The sequence below is a fragment of the Colossoma macropomum genome, unplaced genomic scaffold (assembly GCF_904425465.1).
Source record: "Colossoma macropomum unplaced genomic scaffold, Colossoma_macropomum, whole genome shotgun sequence".
NCBI lineage: Eukaryota > Metazoa > Chordata > Actinopteri > Characiformes > Serrasalmidae > Colossoma > Colossoma macropomum.
In genome coordinates, this window is record NW_023494793.1 from 42,085,207 (window position 1) to 42,111,875 (window position 26,669).

The 26,669-nt window shown below is 40.0% G+C and overlaps 1 protein-coding gene across 1 annotated transcript; it reads left to right on the forward strand.

Annotated features, from left to right (window-relative positions):
- The first annotated feature begins 1,710 nt into the window (after positions 1-1,710).
- Positions 1,711-25,787, forward strand: fsd1 (fibronectin type III and SPRY domain containing 1). The gene is made up of 13 exons (XM_036578094.1): positions 1,711-1,838; positions 4,524-4,619; positions 6,003-6,134; positions 10,539-10,640; positions 11,396-11,418; positions 14,357-14,478; positions 15,479-15,688; positions 16,881-16,979; positions 18,223-18,376; positions 19,219-19,301; positions 20,616-20,867; positions 21,613-21,701; positions 24,658-25,787. The coding sequence occupies exons 1-13, from the start codon at positions 1,824-1,826 to the stop codon at positions 24,766-24,768; spliced, it is 1,488 nt and encodes a 495-aa protein (XP_036433987.1). The 5' UTR covers positions 1,711-1,823; the 3' UTR covers positions 24,769-25,787.
- The last annotated feature ends 882 nt before the right edge of the window (positions 25,788-26,669 follow it).

The following is a 26,669-nucleotide window of genomic DNA, read 5'->3' on the forward strand; positions in this document are numbered from 1 at the left end:
CATCTCACATCCATTCATCTTTTGTTTATGTACAATGATCCAGGCAGCAGAACAGGTGTTTTCAGAGCACTGAGAGGCTTTAAGCACTTTACCTAATTGCTCAGCGAGTGATGATTTCATCAGGTGATTCTTCTTATCTAGTTACCCATTAGCCTTTCTGAAACTCACCACCGTGTGCCGCACTAATGCCATAAGTATGTATCAATCTGACGTCAAATCATGCGCATATCCAAAAACTGATAAAGTGTGATAAAATGCTGAAACTGGCTGGAAAGCATTACCTGTTTAAATGTAACCCAAAAGCAATGCCTTTCAGAGGTGTCTCAGGCCCAGCAGCCAGAACTGAAACACTGCATTCCTGTGTCTGTGTGTTTCCATCTGTCACAATCATCCAGGGGTGCTGTAGAAACAGAGGCCTGTAACAGTTTATTTACTGATGAACAGTGACTTTATATAACCATAAATTATATTTTTATTATTTTACTATAGATTACATTACATTCACATATTTATGCAAGTGAAAAACAGAGAAGATAATATTCTTTGTGTGTGTTTTCTGGTTAATGCAGCACTGTAATAATCAGCTCTTATACTAAAAAGCACATATTTAGCAGGTAACTGGACCCTGATCGTATGTAAATCACACTTGTTATTAAAAGAACAATGTAAAAAAATCAATCTTATATATTTTTTTTACTAAAAAGTCAAAACCTGTTGGGGAATATTGCATCATTAGTGGCACAATCATAAAATTCTTCATCCAGCATTGAGATAATTGGGGCAACAACAAAAGAGGCGTCAAACAAATAATAAACTATGTTTACTTTTTGCACCAAAATATACACAAATGGTTAATTTTAATGTTATAAAGTATAGGTTTCAAAGCATTGTTTGCATATATATATATATATATATATATATATATATATATATATATATATATATATATATACATTAATCAGGCATAACATTATGACCACCTCCTTGTTTCAACGCTCATTGTCCATTTTATCAGCTCCACTTACTATATAGGTGCACTTTGTAGTTCTACAGTTACAGACTGTAGTCCATCTGTTTCTCTGCATACTTTGTTAGCCCCCTTTTACCCTGTTCTTCAGTGGTCAGGACCCCCATGGACCCTCACAGAGCAGGTACTATTTGGGTGGTGGATCATTCTCAGCACTGCAGTAACACTGGCGTGGTGGTGCTGTGTTAGTGTGTTGCGCTGGTCTGAGTGGATCAGACACAGCAGTGCTGCCGGAGCAGGTACTATGTAGGTGGTGGATCAGTGATTTTACCGTGATCAACATTCCATATGAAGATCAGAAGACTCGTGCAAGTTCACTGGTGGTTTTCGATAGTAAATAAAACTGTATCTGTAGTCATGGCGACCCCTGGTTCCTCACCACCACTGTAAAGAAATGTTTCACACCAAACCACTCTGAATGACTTTGTACATCGCAACTTCGCAACAAAATCGGAAAAAATTTGAAAGATAGGTGGAATTTCCCTTCAACTTCAATATAGTAAATGAAATGGTCATTTAATAAGTTTAGTTAGTTGAACCATTTTACATCAGACTGTACTGACACTAACAGTGGTTTTGAAGCGAGGCACGTCAACATCGTGAAAAACTACATTACCCAGCAAGCCCCTTTCCTTCGCGCGTGCGCACGCCTCGTTCCCCGTGGCCTCTGTGAAAGATGCAGTGCTCTGTAGCAGCAGCATCAGTACCGGAGCGAGTGAACGGAGCCGCACCGTTACCGACGACCTGGGGAAAAAACTCAGCAAAACCTCCCACACCGGCTGTCGGGGGCGCCAGCATGGACGAACAGAAGGTAGAACAAAAGCTTTTGGGCCGTGTAGAGGAGACAGTTGGGGCTCTTTGCGGTTTCGTAGATAACAAAGAAATCAAACCGAGCTTGCTTTCACCGCACACGCCCTGTACGGGCTGTGTGGGAGCGGACAAGAGCACATTAGTCCGGGGACACCGCAAAAACAAGGGCAAGTGTTCATTCTTAGCGCTGTAAAATGGTCAGAGACGGTGTACAACAACGCCTGAAGGCTTTAGCATTAGTTAACAGTAGCTGAGCAGTAGCAGTAGCTCCTGGTTGCTCAAAACGGCGCCTCATGGCCCACTGCAGATATGATTATTAAATCCATAAACCAGGCTTAGGGCTGGGCGATGTGGATCAAATTCAGTATCGCGATAATTCCCAAATATATCACGATATCAGGCGATATTTACAGCCCAGTACTCTTGAGTCCTGCCTATGCTAAAAGAACATTTAACAAACCTTTTTCTTCTGTTCTTTCAAAACAGTCTGAGGCACGCAGTAGATGACAAGTATTATACTAAGCAGGGGTATTTAATTAAAATTCAGTAAAGTCCAGTTAGAGAAAATATCCTCAAGCAAAGGTCCAGAACATCATAGTGTCTAACTTATATACTGTTTACTGAAGTAGCCTAGTAGGTATATCAACATCTTATACAGTCAACAACTGAATGTCAAATCAAATAAAGTACAATTCAGTCAAATTTCAACCACATTTATTGTCAGTTTTCTCTTTTTAGAGCACGACATGTGAAATAACTTCCCTCTGACTCACTTTCTTCTCTGACTGCTGTGTCTCGCCTCGTCCCTCCCCTTGTGTGTGTCACTCATTCGAGTCTCAGTGCTCATCGTAATGCACAGATCTGATTGGCTAAATAGCGTCACGTGTGATATTTATGTGATTGGTCTGTGAGTCTCCCGGGCCGCTAAAGCTACCGTAAAAGCTAGAAAAGTTATGCCGACTAAAACAGCACCACCCCGTCGAAATTAAATAATTATTCTTAGTTTATCAGTTATAGGTCCAGGTCCGGACTCGGACCGCGGTCCACCTGTTAGTGACCTCGGTACTATAGTTAACTGTTAGTTCCTGGCTATAATGTTTAAAGTGCATAAAATAGACCTAAAGCTAAAAACAAACTGCTTGGCATCAGGAACAGTAATATTTTGTGGCCATTATGTTGTTTACATTTATGCATTTGGCTTACAGTGTAATCAGTTATAGATGTAGGTGAATGTAGTATTAAGAGTCTTGCTCAAGGACTCTTGGTGTAGTGTGGGGTCGCCTGGACGGGGTAATCGAACCCCAGCCTGCTGCGTGGAGGGCAGGCATTATGCAACAGTATCCAAACCACTGGATCATTAATATAATTCACATTATTATCAGATATGTTGATATAACATGGTACGTCGCCCAGCTCTAGTTGTAGATATTATTGTTTGTGCAACTGAGGCTCATACCTTTATATTACATCACTGTTGTGTCACCCCTCCTGCACATTTTAGTGTCTCACTGCTTCCCATTTTAACCTCATGAAAGGCTTATTAATGACCTCATAAGTCAAATCAGGCCTATTAAAGCAGTGAAAGCAAAGGTTATTGAATTATGAATGCAGAGTCTGTCCACACCGACAAAATGCTCCCAGGCTGCTTCAGAATGCCTAGTCAGTTTTGACAACTAGGCAAATAATTTTTCATATCAAAGCACTTTGGACTTTTTCTCCAATGCACAAGCAGTTTTCAGGCATGGGTTTAAAGGACTAAATTGTAGTTGTACTGATTCACCATGGAAAATCCATTGAAGGAGTGAAAAATTCAGCATAATGCACATATTCTACTCTTGGTTTTGTTTTTTTGCTGAGGTCCAGTTGTGACAGTCGATGTCAGATGTTGTTTTATGTACCAAAAACAGTCATAAATCATTTTACGTGACCATTTTCCAATCTGTATTTAGACCCTCCCTTAGAATCAGACAGGCTGTGTCTTTAAGACTGGTATATGTAAATGAGCTCTGTTCTGATTGGTTGCCATTATTATATTATATCACATTATATTATATTATCTTTTACAACCCCATTTCCCAAAAAGTTGGGATGCTATGCAAAATGTAAATAAAAACAAATGCAAAGATATGCTGTTCACTGAAACCCTATATCTAATTGAAAATAGTACAAAGACAACGTCTCAAATGTTGGTGAAAGACTGCAAGAGCAAATAGTGCAACGATTAAAGAATAGCGTTTCTCAACGTAAAACGGCAAAGAACTTTTGCTTTTCATCATCTACGGTACATAATAACATTAAACCACTGTCTGTGAAAACAGTTCATCACTGCATCAACAAATGCAAGATAAAACTCTAAAATACAAAGAAGAAACAGGATCCAGAAACGCTGCCACCTTCTCTGGTCCTGAGCTCATTTAAAATGGACTGAGGCGACGTGGAAAAGTGTCGTTTGGTCTGACGAATCAAAAGTTAGTTTTTCCATGATGTGAGCACTTTAATCTTGGTGCAAATGTGCATGGTCAAATTTTTTTTTTTTTTAGAATTTTTTTCTTGCAAATTCTCAATGGCTTGAAATTAAACAGTTAAACAGTCAGTCTTGCAGAGATTAAGCTACATATGACAGGCTTGCTTATATGCTGTGTGTGTGGAACAGAGCTGGGCCTGATGTTACATTTGTGTGTTTCAGGAATCCCTCCAGAAGATCGTCACCACCTTGGCCCTAAAAAATGAGGAGATCCAGAACTTCATTTGCTGCTTGAAGCAGAGTCTGCAGAACTTAGAGGTACATCAGGAAACGAGTAAAGAATCTTTCTGGTCAGCTGTTTGATCATTTGTGCCAAATAGGGCTGCTCAGTATACGGTTTGTTGATAATCCAGTGCATCTTTTTACCTTTGACAGCTTTCAAGCCTGGTAGACCTTAAAAAGATGGCTCTTCAATGGTTCTTTAGTAAAGAAAACGGTTCTATATAGAACCATGAACACTCAAAGAACCCTTTGCGTGATCAAAGGGTTCTTTGCATCCTTACGCCTTTTTATAAAAGGGCTCTATATAGCACCAAAAAGGGTTACAATATTTTGGCGCTATATAGAACCCTTTTCAAAAAGGCTCTATATAGAATCATCTACAGCACATTCTCCGCCAATCTAAAGAACCCTTTAATCATGCAGAGGGTTCTTTGAGTGTTAGAACCATTTTTACTAAAGAATGTTTAACTAATATTTGATAGCAGCCAATTAAATAATTTACATTTCTGTATGTTTTTATTCCGTTTCATTTTCATTTGTTTTCATTTTCATGCAGCGTCCTTGAATGCTCTGACCTGTTAAAGGGCCCATATTATGGAAAACTTCATTTCCCTCATTTGTTTTTAATTAAAGCTTAAAGTAAAATGTAAACAATCTGTATGTGGAACTAAACGGCAAAAATGGCCCGTTTGGAGTTCACCTTTTCTGCGATGTCATGAGAACCAACTTATTTACATATATCCACCTGTTCAGCCTATAGCAGTTAAGCCTCGCCCCATTCACGCTGAAGTTATAAGGAGTGTTTCAGCTCTGAGTGCTTTTTGAATGAGGCATAGCCAATCAGAATAGAGCCTATTTACATATATCAGTCTTAAAGGCACAGTAGCAAAAAAAAGTTTTTAAAGAGAGGTTGGAAAATGGTCGGTTTTAATTGGTTAATTGGCTCTTTTTGGTACATAAAACCACACAAATATTATAAATAGATTTCAGGAGAGCAAGATGTTCCATGTCTCTCACGCCACGCAGAGGTAGTCTGTGAGACAGTGGAATATGGGCGTGGTGCAGACGCTTGTCTAGAGGAATAATGAACCGCAGAGTTCTCAGACTCAAAACCTGAAGGGCAGCTGCAGTTTTTAATCAGCTCTTTGTCGCTCAACTCAAACCTTTCCTTTCTTGTTAAATTAGGTGTTTTGGAGCAGAGAGAAATCTAAAGACTGAGTGCAGTGGTTGTCCAGAACACTGTACTGTGTAACAGCATCAGCTGCTTAAAATGCCTGGCTGAGAGCCAAAGCTTTTCTAATTGGCCCCATGCTGTCATGGTGTGTGTGTGTGTGTGTGTGTGTGTGTGTGTGTGTGTGTGTGTGTGTGTGTTTGTGTGTGTGTGTGTGTGTGTGTGTGTGTGTGTGTGTGGGTGTGTAGGCGAACTCCACGCGAGTCCAGGAGGATCTGGAGTCCGAGTTCAGTTCTTTGCATGCTGTCCTGGACGAGCTGAAGGAGGGCATGGTGACCCGAATCAAACAGGAGAGGGCCACCCGCACGTATGAACTGCAGGTGAGACGTTCTGGGTAACAGTGTTTCTGCGCGTCTGCTGCTGGAGTGCCAGGCTTCAGGACTCGATTCACAGCTTTCTCACAGTCCTGGAAAACTGGAAAATTCAGGGAATCATAAAAGCTCAATTTCCAGGCCTGCAGATGTCTTGGATTATGGTCATTTTTTTGTAGTATTTAGGCAGCATGATGTGAAAGTCAGATTTCTTAAACACAGGCGCAGCAGGTAGGTTTTTAGGTAAGCTGGGGGCAGGGAAAGATGACAACATTCACTATTCAACATTCAATATCCAGAGATGACACTCGTTATTGTGATAAACTGCATCACACTGCATCTGCGTTTAGTGCACACCGACCAACTGCATGTTTCATTAGAAATAGAACATAATTAATCATGTTTACCTGGATTTAGTGCAGCGCAGTCTGGAAAATGCTGAATAAACTGACTGTTTTCATAGTTTTTACTATAATTAGAGGTTCTTTTTTGTCTGTTCCAACTCATCAGGACTCTAACAAAGCTAAACGTAGTGATGCATGTTATGTATAATTTCTTAAAGTATAGTGAACTTATATTTTTGTCACCTCACCCTCCACTAATGTATTCATTCCTTAGGAAGATGCTTGATGTCTTGTCAGCAAATTGTTACTTTAGCTGTAACTGTTGCCGTCTCCCCATCCTGCTTTGTTTTAGGTGTTATATTCCACCAAAGAGTGCTGAAGCAGTTCAGATTAAAATATGGGTAGCATGAGGATGGAATTAAACTAGAAGTGCCAGTTTTTGCAAAATGTTTTGACTGATAAATGACCATTATTAGTGAGTGATTAGTTGTCACCCAACAAACCTAAAATCGTGGACCCATGAAAACATCAAAAACAGCACTGCATTTTATACAAACAAGACTTTCAGCTTTATTGAATGAAAAAGACGTAGCTAATCGTAACAGCAATCGACTTAAAGCTCACCGCTATTTTTGTCATGGGTCTAAGTACTAAGGCTAAACATTAGCTAACAAACATATCTGTTGGCTGCAGTTTAAGGCTGCATTCAACAGAAGCAACATGATGTATAAAAAAGAGTCAGTTGTAGCCAACCTTAGCGCCGCGTCATGAGGATAAATATCAACTAAAAAACTATTTCGGCTGAAATGAGTGTCGAGCTGTGTCTTACCTTGCACAAAAATTAGACTCTGAAGATGAGACGACACTAAATTCCCAAACTGTCATCACCACTGAGCAGCTTTTCAGTCGGCAGCTGTGACAGAAGAACAGCTGAACAACCTGGAATCAGCCAGAAATGAACCCAACACCATTCGCCAAACTAAATGGGCTGTAAGATGCTTTACAGACTGGCTGGAACAAAACAACATTAATATTGATCTGGCAAAAACTGACAAAACTGAGCTAAATCTAATATTGCGGCAGTTTTATGGCTCAGTCTGATTTGGTCAGACTGAAGATCAGACTACACGTTTAGTGAATGGTATTGGGTTAATTTCTGGCTGATTCCAGGTGGTTTAGCTGTTCTTCTGTCTCAGCTGCCGACTGAAAAGCTGCTCAGTGGTGATGACAGTTTGGGAATTTAGTGTGAGGAGCTGGAGAACGAACTGCCGGCTGTGCAGCGAGTGGGCGGAGCTTGTTGCTCTGACGTAGCAACAAGCTGCTTGTTAAGGAACTATAATTTGGTGAAGGAACTGAGAACATTAAAACATATTAAACGCCGCGTTCACGGCCCAGTTTATTAATTTATTACTTTATTTATTTAACTGTTGTATAAAAGCAATAGAACACTCGAGGAGTGTGTTATCGCCAATAACATCACGACTGTGATATTATTTCGTGATAACACACTCCCTCTGTGCTCTATTGCTTAAGTATATGTTGTCCACTGATGAACTGTAATAAATTCCCAAGTAGTGATTTCAGTATTCGAATACTGGCTCCTTGAATGGTAAATCAGCTACTCGAGTACAGAAATAGTTTTGGTAGTTGTTTTTTAAGTGTGGCTCTACTGTTTTGTTTTGTTTTGTTTTTTTTTCAATCTTTGGGAAAACAAATTATTGTGATTCATATTATGCACCGCGAAAATGTCTTGAAGTATTGTGGTGTTATATTTTTGCTGTATCGACCACCCTTGGTGGTAGCTCTTATGTTTAACTGAATATTCACAGAAAAGGGGATTTTAATTCAAGAGTGTCATGAATAAAACATTACATCTTAAATCCTTTCCAAAAGAACGAAACCGAAAGCGATAAACATAAAATATTGTTCATGTTTAACTATTTGAATTATATAAATTTAAAGCAATTTTGCTAAATATCATTAAGACGTATCACAGTTGTATTCATGTATATGCATTTATGTGTGAATATCTGAATGTACTCTGCATTCAAGCTGGACAATACAGATAATTAAAATCCATCTCATGAATCCATCATTAATAGGCCAGAGCTTTTTATATGCACACCTGGAGAGTGAAAGGCCTCAGCTGGCTCAGACTGCTCTGTACTCTTCAGCTGGGAGCTGGACTGAGCTGTGGGCAGGAACGGATCCTCTGGGATTATCCAGTCTCTGTATAATCCTTTTTATAGCCCTCCAGGCCTGTCTGAACACAGCCGCTGGTGGCCTGTGATCATACTGGTTATGTATATATCATGATATCTCACTCTAAAGCTGTACTATGTAAGATTTGCTTTCTTAAAACTGACAGAAATATCTTTACTGAGTGAGAAGAAGAAAAACTACAATGTAGTGAGTGTGCACCCCTTCGATTTGCCCTGCAAAGCCTGAAACAGTCATTTAGAAGTCATAGGCATCTGGTTGGGAGTTTTTTCCGACCCTGTTCTACATCTTTATGTATTAATGTCACACGCACAGGTTTAAAAAGAAGGTCCGGCTTGATATTTAGGTCCCAAATGATCTCAAAATCAACATTATACTGATGAAGATATGATGATGATGGTAGATAATTCACTCACATCCTCTGAAGACGCGTTCTCTTTGGATTCTCTTTCAATCATCAGGTTCACCCACTCAGGGAAGGGGTCCGAAGCACAACCCATGCTACAAAATGTTGTAGCATGTTGTGTGCAATTACACTTTTCCACCAGAGAGGTCTCCAACTCCCCAAAACGTACATAGCGCAGCTTTAAATTTGCGGACTTTGAGGTTTACAGAACCCTTAGTGCAGTCTGGTAGGAATTTTTCTCCAGGTGACCGTCAGTTTAATGTTTTTTATTGAAACACTTCATTTTATTAAACATTTTATGAAGTAAACTAAAGAACTTCACTAATGTTTACCAATGATTAATGGTTAAAGTGTCCAAATATGTTTGTAGCTTGTAGCACAAGATCATTTGACCCCTTAAAATGTCCAGGAGCCACCACCAGGCTTCCACTCCTCACTTCCGTAACTCAGTTTGCATATTTTTAATCTACACTCTTAAAAAAGATCTTCAGGGGTTCTTTAGTAAATAAAATGGTTCTCTACAGAACCATGAACACTCAAAGAACTCTTTGAATGATAAATGGGTTCCTTGCATCATGAAAGCTTTTCAGATTGATGGAGGATGTGCTGTAGATGGTTCTATATAGAAGTTTTTTGAAAATGGTTCTACATAGCACTAAAAAGGGTTCTTCTGTTGTTACAAGCTTGACATCGCTGAGATGTGTTGCTGCCAAGAGCTCTCTCTCTTTTGCCCAGGGTCTGGACATTTATAAGTAACTCTAATGTTGTCTAGATCATTTGCCCTAATAACTTTCTGTAATCTAATATCTTCAAAAAGCATGAAAAGAATTAAAGAGTATCAACAAAAATGGAAAAGGATAAAAAGGAATGAGTAAGACTCAGTAAGACTTCAGCCGCTGAGTTCTTGTGGAAGGAAGGAAAAGGCCTTCGCTTCATTGAGCATCAAATGGCAAGATGGTTCCCAGTCAACCACAATGCAAAGAACATCTCAGAACATCCCTTTTTATTCCCCTCTGGGGTGATGAGGTAATCTCCCCACCCCTTTAACACAATTCCAGCTATATTTAAACTGTCATCTCCCTTCTGTGGACCCAGAAACTCTTCCTCCGTTAGAGAATCTACTGCACACAGTCCATAGTCTGCTTCCCTATATTGCCTTTTTAGGAGGGCTCCAAGCTCTCTAGTCAGCCAATGTTTTATTCAGTCTTTTCCATCAGATGTTAAGTGGTTAATCCTGTGTAGCGCAGACTTTTTTAAGTTATTAAGTGCGAATAAGTTTCTTATTTAAGTCATTCATCTGTTAATCGTTCAGTAACTGCTGTGAAACTAATGTGGAAGTTCTGTAGTTTTGAGAGTGGGGGTTTGAAATGTGGGTCTACATACAGACCCTTTTAGGGTTCAGCTAGTTAACTGCGTCTGTGCTGCGCTGCTGTGTCTCCTCAGAATCAGCTGAGTGCCTGCACCAAAGCCCTGGAGAGTTCAGAGGAGCTGCTGGAACTGGCCAATCAGACGCTCTGCTCGAATGAGACTGACGGCTTTACTCAGGTGCCCCCCTCCACACCCATCACAAGATCTTATACACTCACTTTCATCAGGAGGTTCTGAGGTTTTTCACTTTTCTATTTTATGTAACTGTGAACTCAGTAATGTTATTGATTTTAAATATTATTATGCTTTGTAAATTGAGGATGTTCGGTTAAACCATTTTGAATATGTAAATATTTGAATATCTGCATTTTTAATGAATAATATTGGAATATCCCATCATATTCTTATTTTTGAGGGCTCACATTATAGAAATCCAAAATTAATCCCTTTTTTGACATGAAAGTTTGATGTAGTAAACATTGTTAAAGTTTCAGTCTTTTACTGCTCACACCCCAGACAGACCCTACAGTCCATATTTGGAAACTAAGTTGCAGAAATGACTCGTTTTGAATGAGATGTTTTTGTAATAAACACATTTACGTACATCCACATACTCAGCCTACAGCAGCTTAGCAGCTTTGATTTGAATCAAGACTCCCGTTATTGTGAATGAGGATTATTATGATGTTTTTTCTGACATGTCTGTATCAGTAATGGGGCTGCAGCCTTTGTGTGGTTTTTGTTCTGGTTTTGTAACCGGGGCTTCTAACAATGCAGCGGTTGTTGCTGCCCCTGCCTGCCTCTCCAGCTAACCCATGCTTGTATGACTGATGTATTGTTTTATTGTGAAGTCTCAGTGTGACTCACTTCTCTCTCTCCCCTCTTCTGTACTCCTCTCTCTTCCTCTTTCTCTCTTCCTCCTCTGCTTTCAGGCGGCCAAAGACATAAAGGATAGGTACAGTACACCTGTGCACACCTAGCTGTGTATTTAGACCAGGGTGTCACATGTCAGCCTTTGGGAGCCACAGCACTCCACAGTTTAGTTGTTTCCTTTTTCTGAGCTCAAGAAGAGCTTTTTAAAGTGATAGTTTGGTGAAAAAACTCAATTTTCTCCTTTACCCCAAATGTAAGTAATCAGCTAAGATATACTTTGATTTGCTTTTTTAGTTTTGCACTGGAGCTACACTGGAAGCTAATAATCCACCAATTAGCATGGTGCAAACTGCACACCTAAATGGGTTTGAATAATCTGTAATGGACTTGATTATGTGGTCTGTAAACATGGACTAAAGTACACCGATCAGGCATAACATTATTATTTACCCTGTTCCTCAGTGGTCAGGACCCCCATGGACCCTCACAGAGCAGGTACTATTTGGGTGGTGGATCATTCTCAGCACTGCAGTAACACTGACGTGGTGGTGCTGTGTTAGTGTGTGTTGTGCTGGTACAAGTGGATCAGACACAGCAGTGCTGCTGGAGCTTTTAAACACTGTGTCCACTCACTGTCCACTCTATTGGACACTCCTACCTTGTCAGTCCACCTTGTAGATGTAAAGTCAGAGACGATAGCTCATCTGCTGCTGCACAGTTTGTGTTGGTCATCCTCTAGTCCTTCATCAGTGGTCACAAGACGCTGCCCACAGGACGCTGTTGGCTGGATATTTTTGGTTGGTGGAATATTTTCAGTCCAGCAGTGACACTGAGGTGTTTAAAAACTCCAGCAGCACTGCTGTGTCTGATCCACTCAGACCAGCACAACACACACTAACACACCACCACCACATCAATGTTACTGCAGTGCTGAGAATGATCCACCGCTCTGTGAGGGTCCATGGGGGTCTGTGAGGGTCTATGGGGGTCCTGACCACTGAAGAACAGGGTAAAAGGGGGCTAACAAAGTATGCAGAGAAACAGATGGACTACAGTCTGTAACTGTAGAACTACAAAGTGCACCTATATAGTAAGCAGAGCTGATAAAATGAACACTGAGCGTAGAAACAAGGAGGTGCTCATAATGTTATGACTGATCGGTGTACATTAGCATAGCTAAAAACAGTGAGGCTGTGTCCCACTTTTGTCCACTTATTACTGTTCAAAAGTTTAGAATGACTGTTTTTAATTATATAAAACTAATTTTGTTGCAGATACATGAATAAAATGATTTTAATATGATGCTAATAATCCATAGTTTTCAAACAATTTGTAGAAAGCTGTAAAATGTAAGAAATTTTTAATGATTACTGAGAAAAGTTTATTGCATGAAGAAAGAAATTACAATAAAATTACCGTCAAGATTACCTCACATTTAAAATACAGTGACCAAATCTTGCTGATCAGTTAGCTGTTCATAGTAATTGTATGTCAAGAAATCATTATTAAGAGCTAATTGCTGTTTATTATTTAATAATTTTGTTATACCATAATTGAATTAATTTTGTTGTTTGTGAAAATACTAAATGTATTTAAAATATACGTTTTGGTTTATAACATTTCAGTCTTATCAGATTGTTATTACTGAATAACAGCTATTAATATTACAAGCATTTTAAACATTTGAATGGCACTCTATATAAAAATGAGTGAAAGTGCAGGTAGCCACTGTCACTGACACTGTTTTTAGCTATGCAACATATTTTGTCCATTATTGCCATTTTGTAAATAGCTGAGGTGAGAAAACCATGAAACTGCAGTGCTGTGGTGGTCCATGACTGTGACTGGGAGATTCTGGTTTTAGAGAAGTGAACAGTTTAGAGCAGCACATTCTCACACCGTCATCATTGTTGTCGTCATTCTGAATGCTAGCAACTGCCTTATCATCATTTTCTTCATGGCTCATTCTTCACTCATCTTCTTCTGGCTAGATCCTCACATTCTGTGGCTAAGGCCCAGTCCCATTTCTTCTTTTTACCCTTACCCCTTGTTTTCAAATGTCACCCTAACCCCTTGGAACTGAGTTACAGGGTAGTGGTTGAAATCTTCCCTCTGAAATGGGACCCTCAAATAAAAAGAGCATTACTTCATTAACAGCTACCAGCGCTGCTCTGTAGGCGACCCTACCAGTCTGCAGTGACAGCAGAGGAGGGTAAAGTTCAGCTCCTCACTGCTGGGCTTTAGTTACATTTAGGGCATCATATGATCTTCAAAGAGGGGACAATTATTTATTATCACCCTCCACTAATTCTGCAGTGATATGAAGCTGAAGTCAGATATTCACCAGCGCCTTGTTCAGATTTTCCCGTTCCACCTTAAATGGTGCAGCAGTTACATATACTTGGCATTCTAGCGGTTCAGGAGTCAATATTGCTGGAATATTTAAGGTGGAACGGCTAGCTAGCTACTGAAACATTAACATGCTATTAGCGATTTTTTTCATGCTTTTTGTGAAGAAAACGAACATAATACACAAACAACATTAAACTAAGATAATACAGTGGTTATCGTAATTTTTAACGGAGAAAATTCTCACATTTGTGGGGTTTTTTGGACTCTCGCTCATCTTGCCGGTTTTTCTTTTTTTCTCATAACTCTCTGTTTGTAGTCTCTGAAAAACCTCCGTTTGGAGGGTCATGTAGCCCTCAGACTTCGCCCTACCCCTCTATCTGAACATAAATTGGGACACCCTACCCCTAGACGTGAACGCGCAAAACAGAGGACTAAGGGCTGAGCGGTAGGGGCGAGGGGGGGAACGGGATTGGGCCTAAATTTATTTTTTTCGTCTTAGTTTGTTATTTAGTCTCAGTTTTATGTCTTTTGTGCCACATGAATTTATTATATACCATCAGAAATTCTGTTCATCTTGGTCACTCTGCTCTGCATGTTCAGTAAATGAGTTTCTAGACTTCAGAAGTTGTATTTAACTGTTTTTGGTGTGTGTGTGTGGGTGTGCGCAGTGTTACCATGGCGCCAGCCTTTCGGCTCTCTCTAAAGGCTAAAGCCAGTGACAGCATGAGTCATTTGATGGTGGACTTCACTCAGGAGAGGCAGATGCTGCAGGCCATCAAATTCCTCCCAGGTCAGTTTCACAGTAAACAGACCCTCAGAGTTTGAACGTGACTTTTAGATTTCACTCAAGTCCTGATTCACAAGGATCCCAACCGAGGACGACGTGCAAAAAGGCAGAGAAAACTGTATGTAATCGTTCCCAATAGCTGTGGGAAGATTAGATCTCAAAGAGGTGTTAGTTAAACAATAAATACATTAAAAAGATGTAACCAAAAAAAGAAAGAAAGAAAAGGAGCCATTTGTGTGGTAAAGTGAAAAAAACTGAGGGAGTTAGGCGAAGAAGAAGAAATGAAAAAAAGTACAGGTTAGAGCTGAATGAGTCCTTCTAAATACAGAACAAATAAGCACCAGGTCAGACCATCTGTTTTAACTATGTCGCAGTAAATAGTTTAATAGGGAAAAAAAAATCACTGTCGCTCAAAGAAGACATAAAGAAATAAATTTGCACTGTTAATAAAGAAGTCGTAGTGTTTTTAATATTTTTATGTAACTGACAGTCTTGTAAATGAAAAACATGTATATTTATAATATCTGATCACAGTTCTTAAACGATATAGTATTATGAATTTTGTTATTTATTTATGTTTTGCAGTCTGAGTCTCCCCCAGTCTATTTCACATCCGAGGGAAACAATGCATTACATCACCCTAGTTACTATGTGTGCCTCATTAAATGTTAATTAGTAGAACAGCGGCCCACATTAACGTTTGGGCCTTGAGTTGTAGCAGTGTTGTGAGATACATTGGGTATAAGTAAGGCCATTGCAGTAACTCCATAGTTTTAGTAGCACTATTCAGTAATAGTGAAAAAAATGCGTAGGTGTCCAGACCTTAGAGAGGTACTGTATTGTGCAGCGAGGCAGGGGACTGAGCTTGATGGGAGAATTAGCAACAGCTAAACTGGGAAAAAGATGGGTACAATATGTACTGAATCGTTTCCTAACATATCAGATAAATTCAGTGTGTATTCAGTATTTACTCCTATGGTAAAACCTCTGTCTCTGTCTGCAGTTCCTGCTACTCCAGAGATCCAGGTGTCCGAGTGTCAGGTTTGTGATAACTCTGTCACTGTGGTGTGGACGCTACCAGAACCCGACTCTAAAATCGACCACTATGACCTTGAGTACCGGCGGACCAACCACGAGGGACCGCCCAGAGCCCGAGAAGATTACCCCTGGATGGTGGTGGAGGGAATTAAAGAGACAGAGTACACGCTGAGAGGTAGAGCAGCACTACTGTACTGTACTCACTCTGGATGGTTACTGATAGTGGCTGTGGAGATGTTTGTATGAGTTGTGGTGCATTTTATGTATTGTGTTTTCCCAGTGAGTTCTCTGTGGAGTAGGGTTGCATGATAAATCGTATTTTTATCGTTATTGAGATGAGTTTCCGCAATAAACACATTGTTAGGGCAGCGATGACAGAACAGATCTAATTACATCATACATACAAATGTCCCCATAACTCAGCTTTAACGGAAATTCAACTACAAAATACACACTGAGACCTTAAAATGTCCCCATAACTCGGGTTTAATGCAAATTCATCTTAAAACAGCTGCAGCAAAGGGGAAAAACGCAGCACACAGGCTGCTGCTACACCCCCCAGAATCCTTCAAAATAAGAGTCCCAGACCAACTAAGAACACGGCGCCTAACTACACTCAACCAAAAGCAAGAACAACGTTACTTTTAAACTAAATCCAAACCGGTGTGTCTGAAGCCACAGTACTTAAAAACTAAACAAAGAGTGCGATGAAACAAGAATATTTATTTGTTTGTGTGTGCTTACATTAAAATACATGTATATTTATTTGGTTCTGTAGCCTTTATAGAAAAAGCTCAAATGTGCTTGCAGTTCTTGCAAGTAGTTGTTGGTATTTAATTTCTTTTTATTTTGCAGAATAGTAAATGGTGCTTTTATGATTTTTTATTAAATGTTATATTTGTTTAAAGAGAGGTTTGAAGAGAGATTAGTTAGATTTCTGTTTACACATCCCCAAAGAAATGTCTGCACTTGTTTTACATCCAGCCAGAGACACATTGTTTTAATAGTCATTTATCGCTTCATATCATTGTGATATCCAACGGTTTCATCGAACATCACATTTTATGTGAATATCGTGCAGCCCTGCTGTGGAGGATGTGTTAACTTCTTTTCACTTCACTCAACAGAACATGTCGTTTCCCTGGGGGTGTTCAGGCTTTTGCATACGACTGTATATTGAGCAACACATCAGATCCTGCATTGTCTTGGCTGTAGGTTATTTACATAGGCTAATTACTGATAAGGTTGTGGGTGTGATATTTACCAGTATGTATTCACAGTGGGTGGCCTCTGTTAATGGCGGTTAAGTCAGTCTTTACCACTGTGGCCGTCCTCCCTGTATTTATTGCGTTTGTGTGTTTGTGCAGGTCTTCGGTTTGACACGCGCTACATGACCTTCCGGGTGAAGGCGTGTAACAAGGCTGTGGCTGGAGAGTTCTCTGAGCCGGTTACTCTGGAAACACACGGTAAGACACCCATACCCATAAAGGCCAATGAGGCGTGATGTTATTGACTGAGGGTAAAACATGTGAGCTGATGTGCTGAGAGACAGACAGCTGAAGACAGCAGTCACACACAGTGCTTGAGCTAGTGTGGCAAATTCTTAAGACCAGTAACCAACCACAGCCCATCTGTGAGTAATGGTTAACTGCCTACAATTATGGACTTGACCAAGGAAAACATTAAACACAGCACTGCGTTTTATATATAAAAAAAAGGCTTCAGGCTTTATTGGTTAAAAAAAACACAGGCTACAGTAACAGATATGACAGTAAAGTAGTCTCCTTATATACTTTAGCACATATTATTAACCCAGATATGTCCTGACTGGGGTTAGCCTGAAGTTCACATGCATAGTTTAAACAATAAATAAACATTCAGTCAGTAGTTTGCAGATTTTAGCTCTTCTGTCCTTGGACTATCTACGTAGGCTAATGTTGCGAGCTGCTGGCCAAAGTTGCTCCAGCAGAACATTCCATCAAGCGCTCAGTTTTTTACCTTATTCTCTGTTCATATTGCCCTTGTTAGTGTTCGCTATCCTGTATTGACCAGAGGAGGATGGGTTCCCCTTTTGAGTCTTGGTTCCTCTCCAGGTTTCTTCCTCTTGCTCTTAGGGAGTTTTTCTTGCCTTTGATGCTCATGGGGGCTCGGACCCGAATTTTTCTGTAAAGCTGCTTTGTGACACCGCCTGTTGTAAAAAGAGCTATATAAATAAACCTTGGCGAACCCAGTATTATAAAATTAGGTGCCTTTTTCCACCTTTAGTAAACAATATATGCTACTAAAGCTCTCCTCTGATAATCATAATCATCTGATACTCAAACAGATGGACTACAGTCTGTAACTGTAGAACTACAAAGTGCACCTATATAGTAAGTGGAGCTGATAAAATGCACAATGAGTGTAGAAACAAGGAGGTGGACATAATGTTATGCCTGATCGGTGTGTTTGTGTGTGTGTGTGTGTGTGTGTATATATATCCATGGTAAAATAGTGGAAAATCTGAAACAATAAGTTTCCTTTGGGGCCTATTCTGTCTCTTCAGTTCCTCCTCCATGAATGAATATTACAAATTTTTCAAGTTTCAAGTTTATGCCAAAACCTTAATGTTTACATCTTAACATTTAAACAATGCAAGGTCAGTTTTGTCAAATAGAGTGGATTTTCCCTTTTAGGCTGAACTTTAAGACTTTGTCTTTCTCCACACAGCTTTTGTTTTCAAGCTGGATGCAGGTTCAGCCCACCAGAACCTGAAGGTGGAGGATTTGGTCGTGGAGTGGGACAGCAGTGGAGGAAAGGTTCCGGTTCAAGACATCCGCAAAGACAAGAACAGAACCAGCTCCCCCATGCACTCACCTGCCAGGTCAGCTTCTGTAAATAACCTACAGCCAAGACAATGCAGGATCTGATGTGTTGCTCAATATACAGTCGTATGCAAAAGCTGAGAGCTGTGGCTCAGATCGGATTTGAAAAGATCAGATTTGCGTGTCCACACAGCCCTGAAAACATCAGATCTGAGTCACATTAGGGCAAAAATCGGATTTGTGCCACTTCAACCTCAATCAGTGATGTGTACGTAGCCTAAAGTCGTTGCATATGTCCACCTATTCAGCCTGCAGCAGCTTAGCCCCACTCAATCATGCTGGATTTATAAGGAATGTGGATAAGTCAAAATGCAGGGCAGCCAATCAGAATAAAGGTCATTTAAACATATCAGTCTTAAAGGCACAGTAATAAAAAGACTGTTTAATTCTAAAGGGGTTGGAAAATGATCAAGTAAAAATGAATGATGACACTTTTAAATACATAAAGCTACACAAACATCTTAAGTGGACCAAAAAAAGGGGAAAAAACTAGGTTATTGGTCCTTTAACGAGTAATGCAAATGTAGTTAATCAGTCGTGTTTCTGAAGTTTGTTTTTAGTTTTGCACTGTAGCTCTGAGGCTAATAATGTGCTAACTGCCTAAATCATCACACGCTTGACTCAAACCATGTGGAGCTGTTTAATAAGACAGATTTGATTTAATAAGAGACTTGATTGTGGTTTCTGACACTGTATGACGCACTGATATCTAGAAACATGGACTAAAGTTCATTAGCATAGTTAAAACATTAACAGCTGCCATGTTAAAGCCCTGCCTATTTTTATCCATTTTATCTGCGCTGCTCCACTGTTTGACTTCATTATGCGTTCCTCTCCTCAGGACGGCTATGATGTCTCCGAAGAGAGCGCCATCTGCTCGGGTGGGTCGCGATCGCTTCACAGCAGAGTCCTACACCGTTCTGGGTGAGTTTGGAGGGGAAACTTCTCATCATCCATACTAATAAGATCCTTGGAAAAGGACAAACGAGAAAGCAGCACCACTTCTAGTAACAGTTTTAATGCTGTGGGTGCTTTATAACACAGTTTAATGGGTTCTGTGGACCAGGTTCATTCGCTTGCTCATGTATTTTGACTCCAGTCTCTTTTATGTACCAAAAATAGTCATAATTAACTTCTACATGACTGTTTTATTTTTTTATCCTTTAGAATTAAATATTCTGTTTTTGTCACTTCAACTTGAATGTGTGGTGCTAAACTCCTGTAGGCGGAATACATGGATATATGTAAATGCAGTTTTTTTTTTTTTGTGACATCACAGAAATGATGAACGCAAAATGAGCTGTTTTTGCTGCTTCAGTTTCATATATGGACTGGGAAGTGTTTTGATACTGATATTGTTTACATACTATATCAAACTCTTAATTAAAAAAAAACATGGAAAATTCAGTTTTCTGTGATATGGGCCCTTTAAAGATTAACAATTTTGAATAGCAGCTTGCAACTTAGTGATAGTTTGACCTAAAATGAAATTATACAGTTTACCCCCCTGTATCCCGAATGTATTCAGCCAAAACATGTTTCTGAAGATGACATTCTGATATTTTTAAGACATCACAGTACATGAAATGCATCATTGCAGAATCACTGCAGACATAAAAGCACCAGTAGTGTTTAACACACTGCACTGCACTAAATCCCCTAAACAGGACTAATTTAGATTGCTTTCTAAAAATAATAAAAAATTAGTCACAGTTCGTTTTTACATGACCATTTCACAGACCATTTCTTTTCACCCTTAGAATTTAACAGTCTGACGTTAGTAGTGTTCATATAAAAATGTAAGTGTGTGTGTGTGTGTGTATATATATATGCACACACTTTTTTATGTAAACACTATTAACATCAGACTGTCAAATTCTAAGGGTGAAAAGAAATGGTCTATATATATGTATGTGTGTGTGTGTGTATGTGTGTGTATATATGTATATATATATATATATATATATATATATATATATAATGTCACTGCTGTTGGAATAAAACCTCGTATCTCCAAAATGGTAACTTTACAGGAGAAGGGAAAACCAGACTTTACTTTTAATGTAAGTCAATATATATATATATACATACACACTTTATTCTGATTGACTTTGCCTCTGAGTTATTTTCCGTATATGGACAGTATAGACTGGGGAGCAAATGGTACATCTATATAGTCATGTTTCCCACCCACTGGAACCCATTTGACTGTTTCTATCTCCTGCCTGTTGTTCACAGCTGACACTATGATAGACGCAGGACAGCAGTACTGGGAGGTGAGGTTTGATAAGGAGAGTAAAACCTTCGCCGCTGGCGTAGCGCTGCGCTCTCTGGGCCGATTTGACCAGCTGGGGAAGACCAGTGCGTCCTGGTGCATCCACCTGAACAACTGGCTCCAGCAGAGCCTCACAGCCAAGCACAACAACAAGGCCCGCACACTAGACTGCCCCATCCCTGACCGCATCGGCATCTACTGCAACTACGACGAGGGTGAGACGACCTGCTTTAATTCCTGTTTACTTGAATTAAGCAGGTTTATTATTGAGATATTAATGTTAAGATTTATTATTCAGTAACTGTTATGAATTATTCAGTATCTACTGTGAGTTACTCAGTATTTACTGTAAATTATTCAGAAACTACTATGAATGTTTAACCGACAAACAGGCGGCTAGAATTTAAGGGGGTTAAACTGGGCATATCTTTTGAGCTAATTATATGCTGGACTGTGTGAACTAGAGTAGGAAACATACTACACTCTCAAAAAAATGGATCTTCAGGGGTCCTTTGGTACAGAAAATGGTTCTATATAGAACCATGAACACTCAAAGAATGAGAAAAGAGCATGATTAAAGGGTTCTTTGCATCATGAAAGGGTTCTTTACATTGATGGGGAACGTGCCTTAGATGTCAAGCTTGTAACAGTAGAAGAGCCCTTTTGGGTGCTATATAGAACCCTTTTCAAAAAGGTTCTATATAGAACCATCTACAGCACATTCATGCACATGTTCCGTCAACCTAAAGGGCCCTTTCATGATGCAAAGAACCCTTTAATCATGCAAAACATTTTTGATTGTTCATGGTTCTATACAGAACCGTTTTCTTTTCGTAAAGAACCCTTGAAGAACCATCTTTTTTAAGAGTGTACAATGTGTGCTAGAACTGATTTGTGAATGACTGAAAATGACAGTAATGCATTTCGTTGTATGGGTGTGATTTCCTATTTTGTCCCCAGGCACTCTGTCGTTCTACAACGCCAGAACCAAAACACTCATGCACACTTTTAGGACCAAGTTCCAGCAGCCGGTCATTCCAGCCTTCATGGTGAGAAACTACAAGACTGTCTTCTGAGAATATATTAGCTAGAAATGTCCTTAATGAATTAACTACGTTCACATTACCAGGCTGAAGTGGCACAAATCTGATTTTTTGCCCTAATGTGACTCAGATCTGATGTTTTCAGGGCTGTGTGGACACAAATCTGATCTTTTCAAATCCTACCAGAGCCATTTTCATATGTGGTCCTAGATCGGAAACGTATCCGATTTGTGGCCATGTGACCTTAATGTGACGCTCGGATCTGAATTCATGTGCTTTTTTCCACTGCGCCTTTTTTCCATCATTCAGCGTTACCATGGCAGCAAGTTAAAGCCTGTAAACGGTGGAAAAGCAGCTCATCTCACCTTTTTCTCCTTCGTCTCGCTCTAATAATGAAGCTGAGAGCTGATCAGAGTTAATGATCTTCTCAGCGAAGCTCGTTCTGCTCGTTAGTTTGTGCTGATGATGAACGTGATTCACTCACGTGACGTTACTGAGTAGGATGAGTTCATGAGGGTCATTTCAGGACGCCGGTTCATCACATTAATGACAGATTTGAGTCACTTACCTAAACGAGTGTGAACCATCCTGTCAGAGGTTTGAGTAAGAAATTGGATTTGAGTAACTAGGCTTGTAATATGAACGTAGCTTTATAGGATATGATACATATCACGCTGCTTTGCCACACACACACAATTCACTTGTAGTGCAACATCCTAAAAACTCTGGGAGCAATGGGTATTAACTGGACTAATTATTCTCTCTTTGTAATGAAACATGCAGATGGTCAGTGTTCTTTAAGTACAGGTGATATCCACGACATGGTCAGAAAAGCATATAATTTATCACGATGAAATTTGTCATGATTGCAGTAACATATTTTCTTAGTGTCCAGTCAGTTTGGCCATTAAACTGTAATTAATCTAGTAAGAAAGAATGGAGATCAAATGGAAACTACTATCTTGTCGTGGTTTGTATGAAACCAAGAATCAGTGAATCAATGAAACTGTGACCTTCTTTGACATTTTACTCACAGTAAATGAGTTTTTACCATCCCTGGCGGCTGTTAACACGGTAACTCTGTTAACTTGCAGCAGGCAAATGACATACAGTCATCTGTAAAAATCGACAGAAGTTCCGTCAAAATTGTTTTTTATTCCTATATTGTAGTGTACACTGTAGTTATTGTGTAAATTCGACTCCAGACTGCTCCTTTAAACTAGCGGTCATTGACCCTTAAGATCCTGGGGCCGAATAGATGAACTCTTTTTTGAGAAAAAACTCAAAGGTCCTAAAAAGTTCATAAGAATGTTCTTATATGCATTTCTCAAAAAAACAAACAAACAAAAAAAAACTTAAATGTTTTCTTAAGATTTTCTTCAGAAAATCTTTGTTGTTACGTTGCATTTTACTGCATACCATAAACGATGCGAGATACATTTTAAATTTATATTAACTGTTATTTCTGTTATTTAGTTTAATCTGCTAATAGAGCAGAGGCAGCGTCCATGAAAAGAGTTAGATGTTGACCTTGTCAGCTCTTACAGCCCGAGACCAGTGTGAAACTGTAGTAAGGTTAAAACATTTAAGAACATAATATTTTCAAGAAAACCACTTGTACTTAGAATTATTCTTAAGAAAATAGTTATGAAAAGAAAATAATTCTTAAGAAGTTATTTGACGAATAACAATTTCTAGTAACTTTTTTTCTTATGAATGGAAGAAAAAACATTTTTAAGAGGATTTTCTTTCTTAAGACGCTTTCGTGTATCCGGCCCCAGGAGATCCAACTTCCTGTGGAGTTTATTTCCAACCACAGTATAGATATTATATATAGATATTAGATGCAGATTGGAACTAAAGGTCAGTAGAGTCTGTCTGCAGACCTGCTCTCTCAGACAGATGCTCTCTCAGCCCCAGTGACGTCACGTGCACATGCACTCTCTGCCACGACGGCAGAAGCCGCCCAACGGCACGGTAACATTTGGCTGCTGCTGCTTAGTGACATCATCACTTAATCCATTTTTCGTCCATAACTCAGCTAGAGTTACATTTAATGTACCTCCCTGTTGAAAAAAGTCGTAGAACCCATTAAAAGTGTCTGTTGGTTCCTGGTGGTTTTCAGTAGTCGCTAATGGTATTCTGTGTTTTCCTGATGGGTTGATATCACAGTGTAAAGGATTCTGATCGTTTAATCGGGTCTTCTGGGACTGATTCCAGATACGTTCAATCAGGTTTTATTCCTAACGGCGCTGCAAACACAGTTACGTTGTGACACCGTCCTGTTTTGGTGCCACAGCGTCGTCTGCTTGATGCTCTCTACATTGTCACAACGCTGAAATGTAATTCCTCAGAAAGTTATGAACATTGTCTGACAACTTTCTAGGAGGTTGTGATGACGCTGACGACACTGCTAAAGTAATCGGTACTACATTGACTGTATGATGTCACAACCTCCTAGAATCCTTAATGAGTTCTATTTTAATCAGTATTACAGTTTTTAATAACCGGTTCTGATCGTCTTCAGCACGGCTTCATGAGTTTCAGTAGCCTTTTTTGTTTTTTCTGCGAATAAACCTGATATTCATGTCTGATCGTCGTTGTATGTTTTATTTTGAAAGTTTCCATATTTAATTACCTTATTATCAGTATGACAACGTTATTATATATTCAGTGTAACTCTTGTTGCCCAGCAGTTCATGATCATCACTGTTTTTCCTCATAAACCCGCCAAAAACACTGTGTGTGTGGCAGAGCGGCACTGACATCATCAATAGGCTGGCAATGCATGTCAGGCTGAGGGTGCATGTCTGCAGCCAGACCTTCTCCTAAAGGACGTAAAGTAGATCTCCAAAAGGAGGTTTTGGTGGTCACTGCTTAAAACTGATGTTTTTTAAAGGCCTTTTTTTAGTTCTGTGGTGTCAGCCCTTTTATCACCGTGCTCTTTGTCACCCCCCTGTAGGTGTGGAACGGGAGCTTCTCTGTGCAGACAGGGCTGCAGGTGCCCAGCATCGTCCAGTGCGGGCAGAAAAGGCACAGCAACACGAGCAGCTCCAACGCCAGCCTCACCTAAACCTCCACCAGTCCAGCCTCTGCCAGACCCCTACACCGCTGTAGAACTGTGGCCTGGAGCTCAGGCTTTTAGCAGCTGAAGTGACCAGTGGCCTGAACTGGAACAAGCCTGGTAGTCCATCCCACCCACAATGCATCTGGCCTGGTGAGAGAGCTGTGGCAGCCTGCAGCTCAGCTCCCTGTGCCTTTAGCTTTCTGACTCCAGCCATGGACAAGCGTGCTTCACAAACAGCCAGTGAGTTGCTTGAATCACCGCAGGCCAAATCGTGGCACTGCATTCTCCTGAGTTTTTCTTTTTATTCCAGCTCCCGACAAGTTGGAATTTAGGAACTTCACCTCAAAAGTGTCATGATTTCATTAGGGATGGGTGTGGTTATTCGAATATACAGTTATGCCAACTTTGGCTCGTCTCTGTTTACTTAATCAGGTATTTAAATAGTTAACTATTAATCTTGTCTGTGTTTTTGACTGAGTGTGTGAGAATGTGGCGACTCAAGCAGCTGATATTGCGTCTTGCGCTAAGCCAAATAGACACATCTAAGCAGAGCTAACATGACGAAACATGACAGATTTGTGCTGTTACATAACGATCCATGGGGGGTAAATTATGGCCCAATCCCATTTCACCCCTCGCCCCTACCTCTTAGCCCTTACGCCTCCGTTTTGCCCATTCACGACTAGGGGTAGGGGGTCCCAATTCTTGTTGAGATAGAGGGGTAGGGTGAAGTGTTGGGCTACATGGCCCCCCAAACGGAGGTTTTTCAGAGACTCTAAACAGAGAGTTATGTGAAAAAAAGAGAAACTGGCATGATGGCTGAACAGGAGAGCAAAGAAACCCACAACATAACCACTGTTTTATCTTAGTTTATGTTGTTTCAATGTATTATGGACGTTTTCTTCATAATAAGCTTAATAAATTGCCAGTGGTTTGCTGATGTTTTGGTAGCTAGCTAATTTTCTGTTCCACCTTAAATGCTTCTGACGTCAAAGGCACCAGAATGTAACTGCTGCACCATTTAAGGTGGAACGGGAAAATTCGAACGAGAAGCTGGAGAATATCTGACTTCAGCTTCGTATCACTGAAGAATTAGTGGTGGGTGATAATAAATAATTGCCCCCCTCTTTGTAACCATATGATGCCCTAAATGTAACTAAAGCCCAGCAGTGAGGAGCTGAACTTTACCCTCCTCTGCTGTCACTGCAGACTGGCAGGGTCGCCTACAGAGCAGCGCCAGTAGCTGTTAATGAAGTGATGCTCTTTTTATTTGAGGGTCCCATTTCAGAGGGAAGATTTCAACCACTACCCTGTAACTCAGTTCCAAGGGGTTAGGGTGACACTCGAAAACAAGGGGTAGGGGTAAAAAGAAATGGGACTGGGCCTGAATCACAACGTTTAGTCACTGAATCAGCTGAATGATCAGGTATGGATCTTATTCCAGCTGTACAAACTGCAGAGACCACCCATTTGTGTATTCTGTTTCCAGTCAAAATGGCTTTTGAATACATTATTAATTTTTCAGTGTCAGAAAAAAACTGTAAACATATTTAATGGAAAATTACACATAAGCTTCCACACTTAAATCTCAAACAAATATCAAAATATCAAAACTATCAGTATTTAATTTGTTCACTCTTTACTTTTGCGCACCTACTGAACCTGTTTAACTCCTCCATCCCCACAATCTTAAAACCAAACATGTTCCAGCCGTGTTCTCCAGCAAGAGCTGTTCGCAAGAAGAGTCACTAACATTATGTGGACACCAAAACTGCCCCCATCAGATAATCAGCATTTAAAGCTTTCATCTCTGAGAGAGAGGAGAAAATCAAGCTGCTTCAGTTCTGAAAACATCCACAGGTGTTTCTGTCCATCCTTCCACTGTGAGAAGACGACTCAGCGCTGTG

What these genes read in the sequence shown, in the direction of transcription:
- fsd1 (XM_036578094.1), top strand. An exon ending in AGAGTCCTACACCGTTCTGG is followed by an intron (nt 19,302 to 20,615) that starts GTGAGTTTGGAG and finishes TGTTGTTCACAG; the next exon opens with CTGACACTATGATAGACGCA. An exon ending in CTACTGCAACTACGACGAGG is followed by an intron (nt 20,868 to 21,612) that starts GTGAGACGACCT and finishes TTTTGTCCCCAG; the next exon opens with GCACTCTGTCGTTCTACAAC.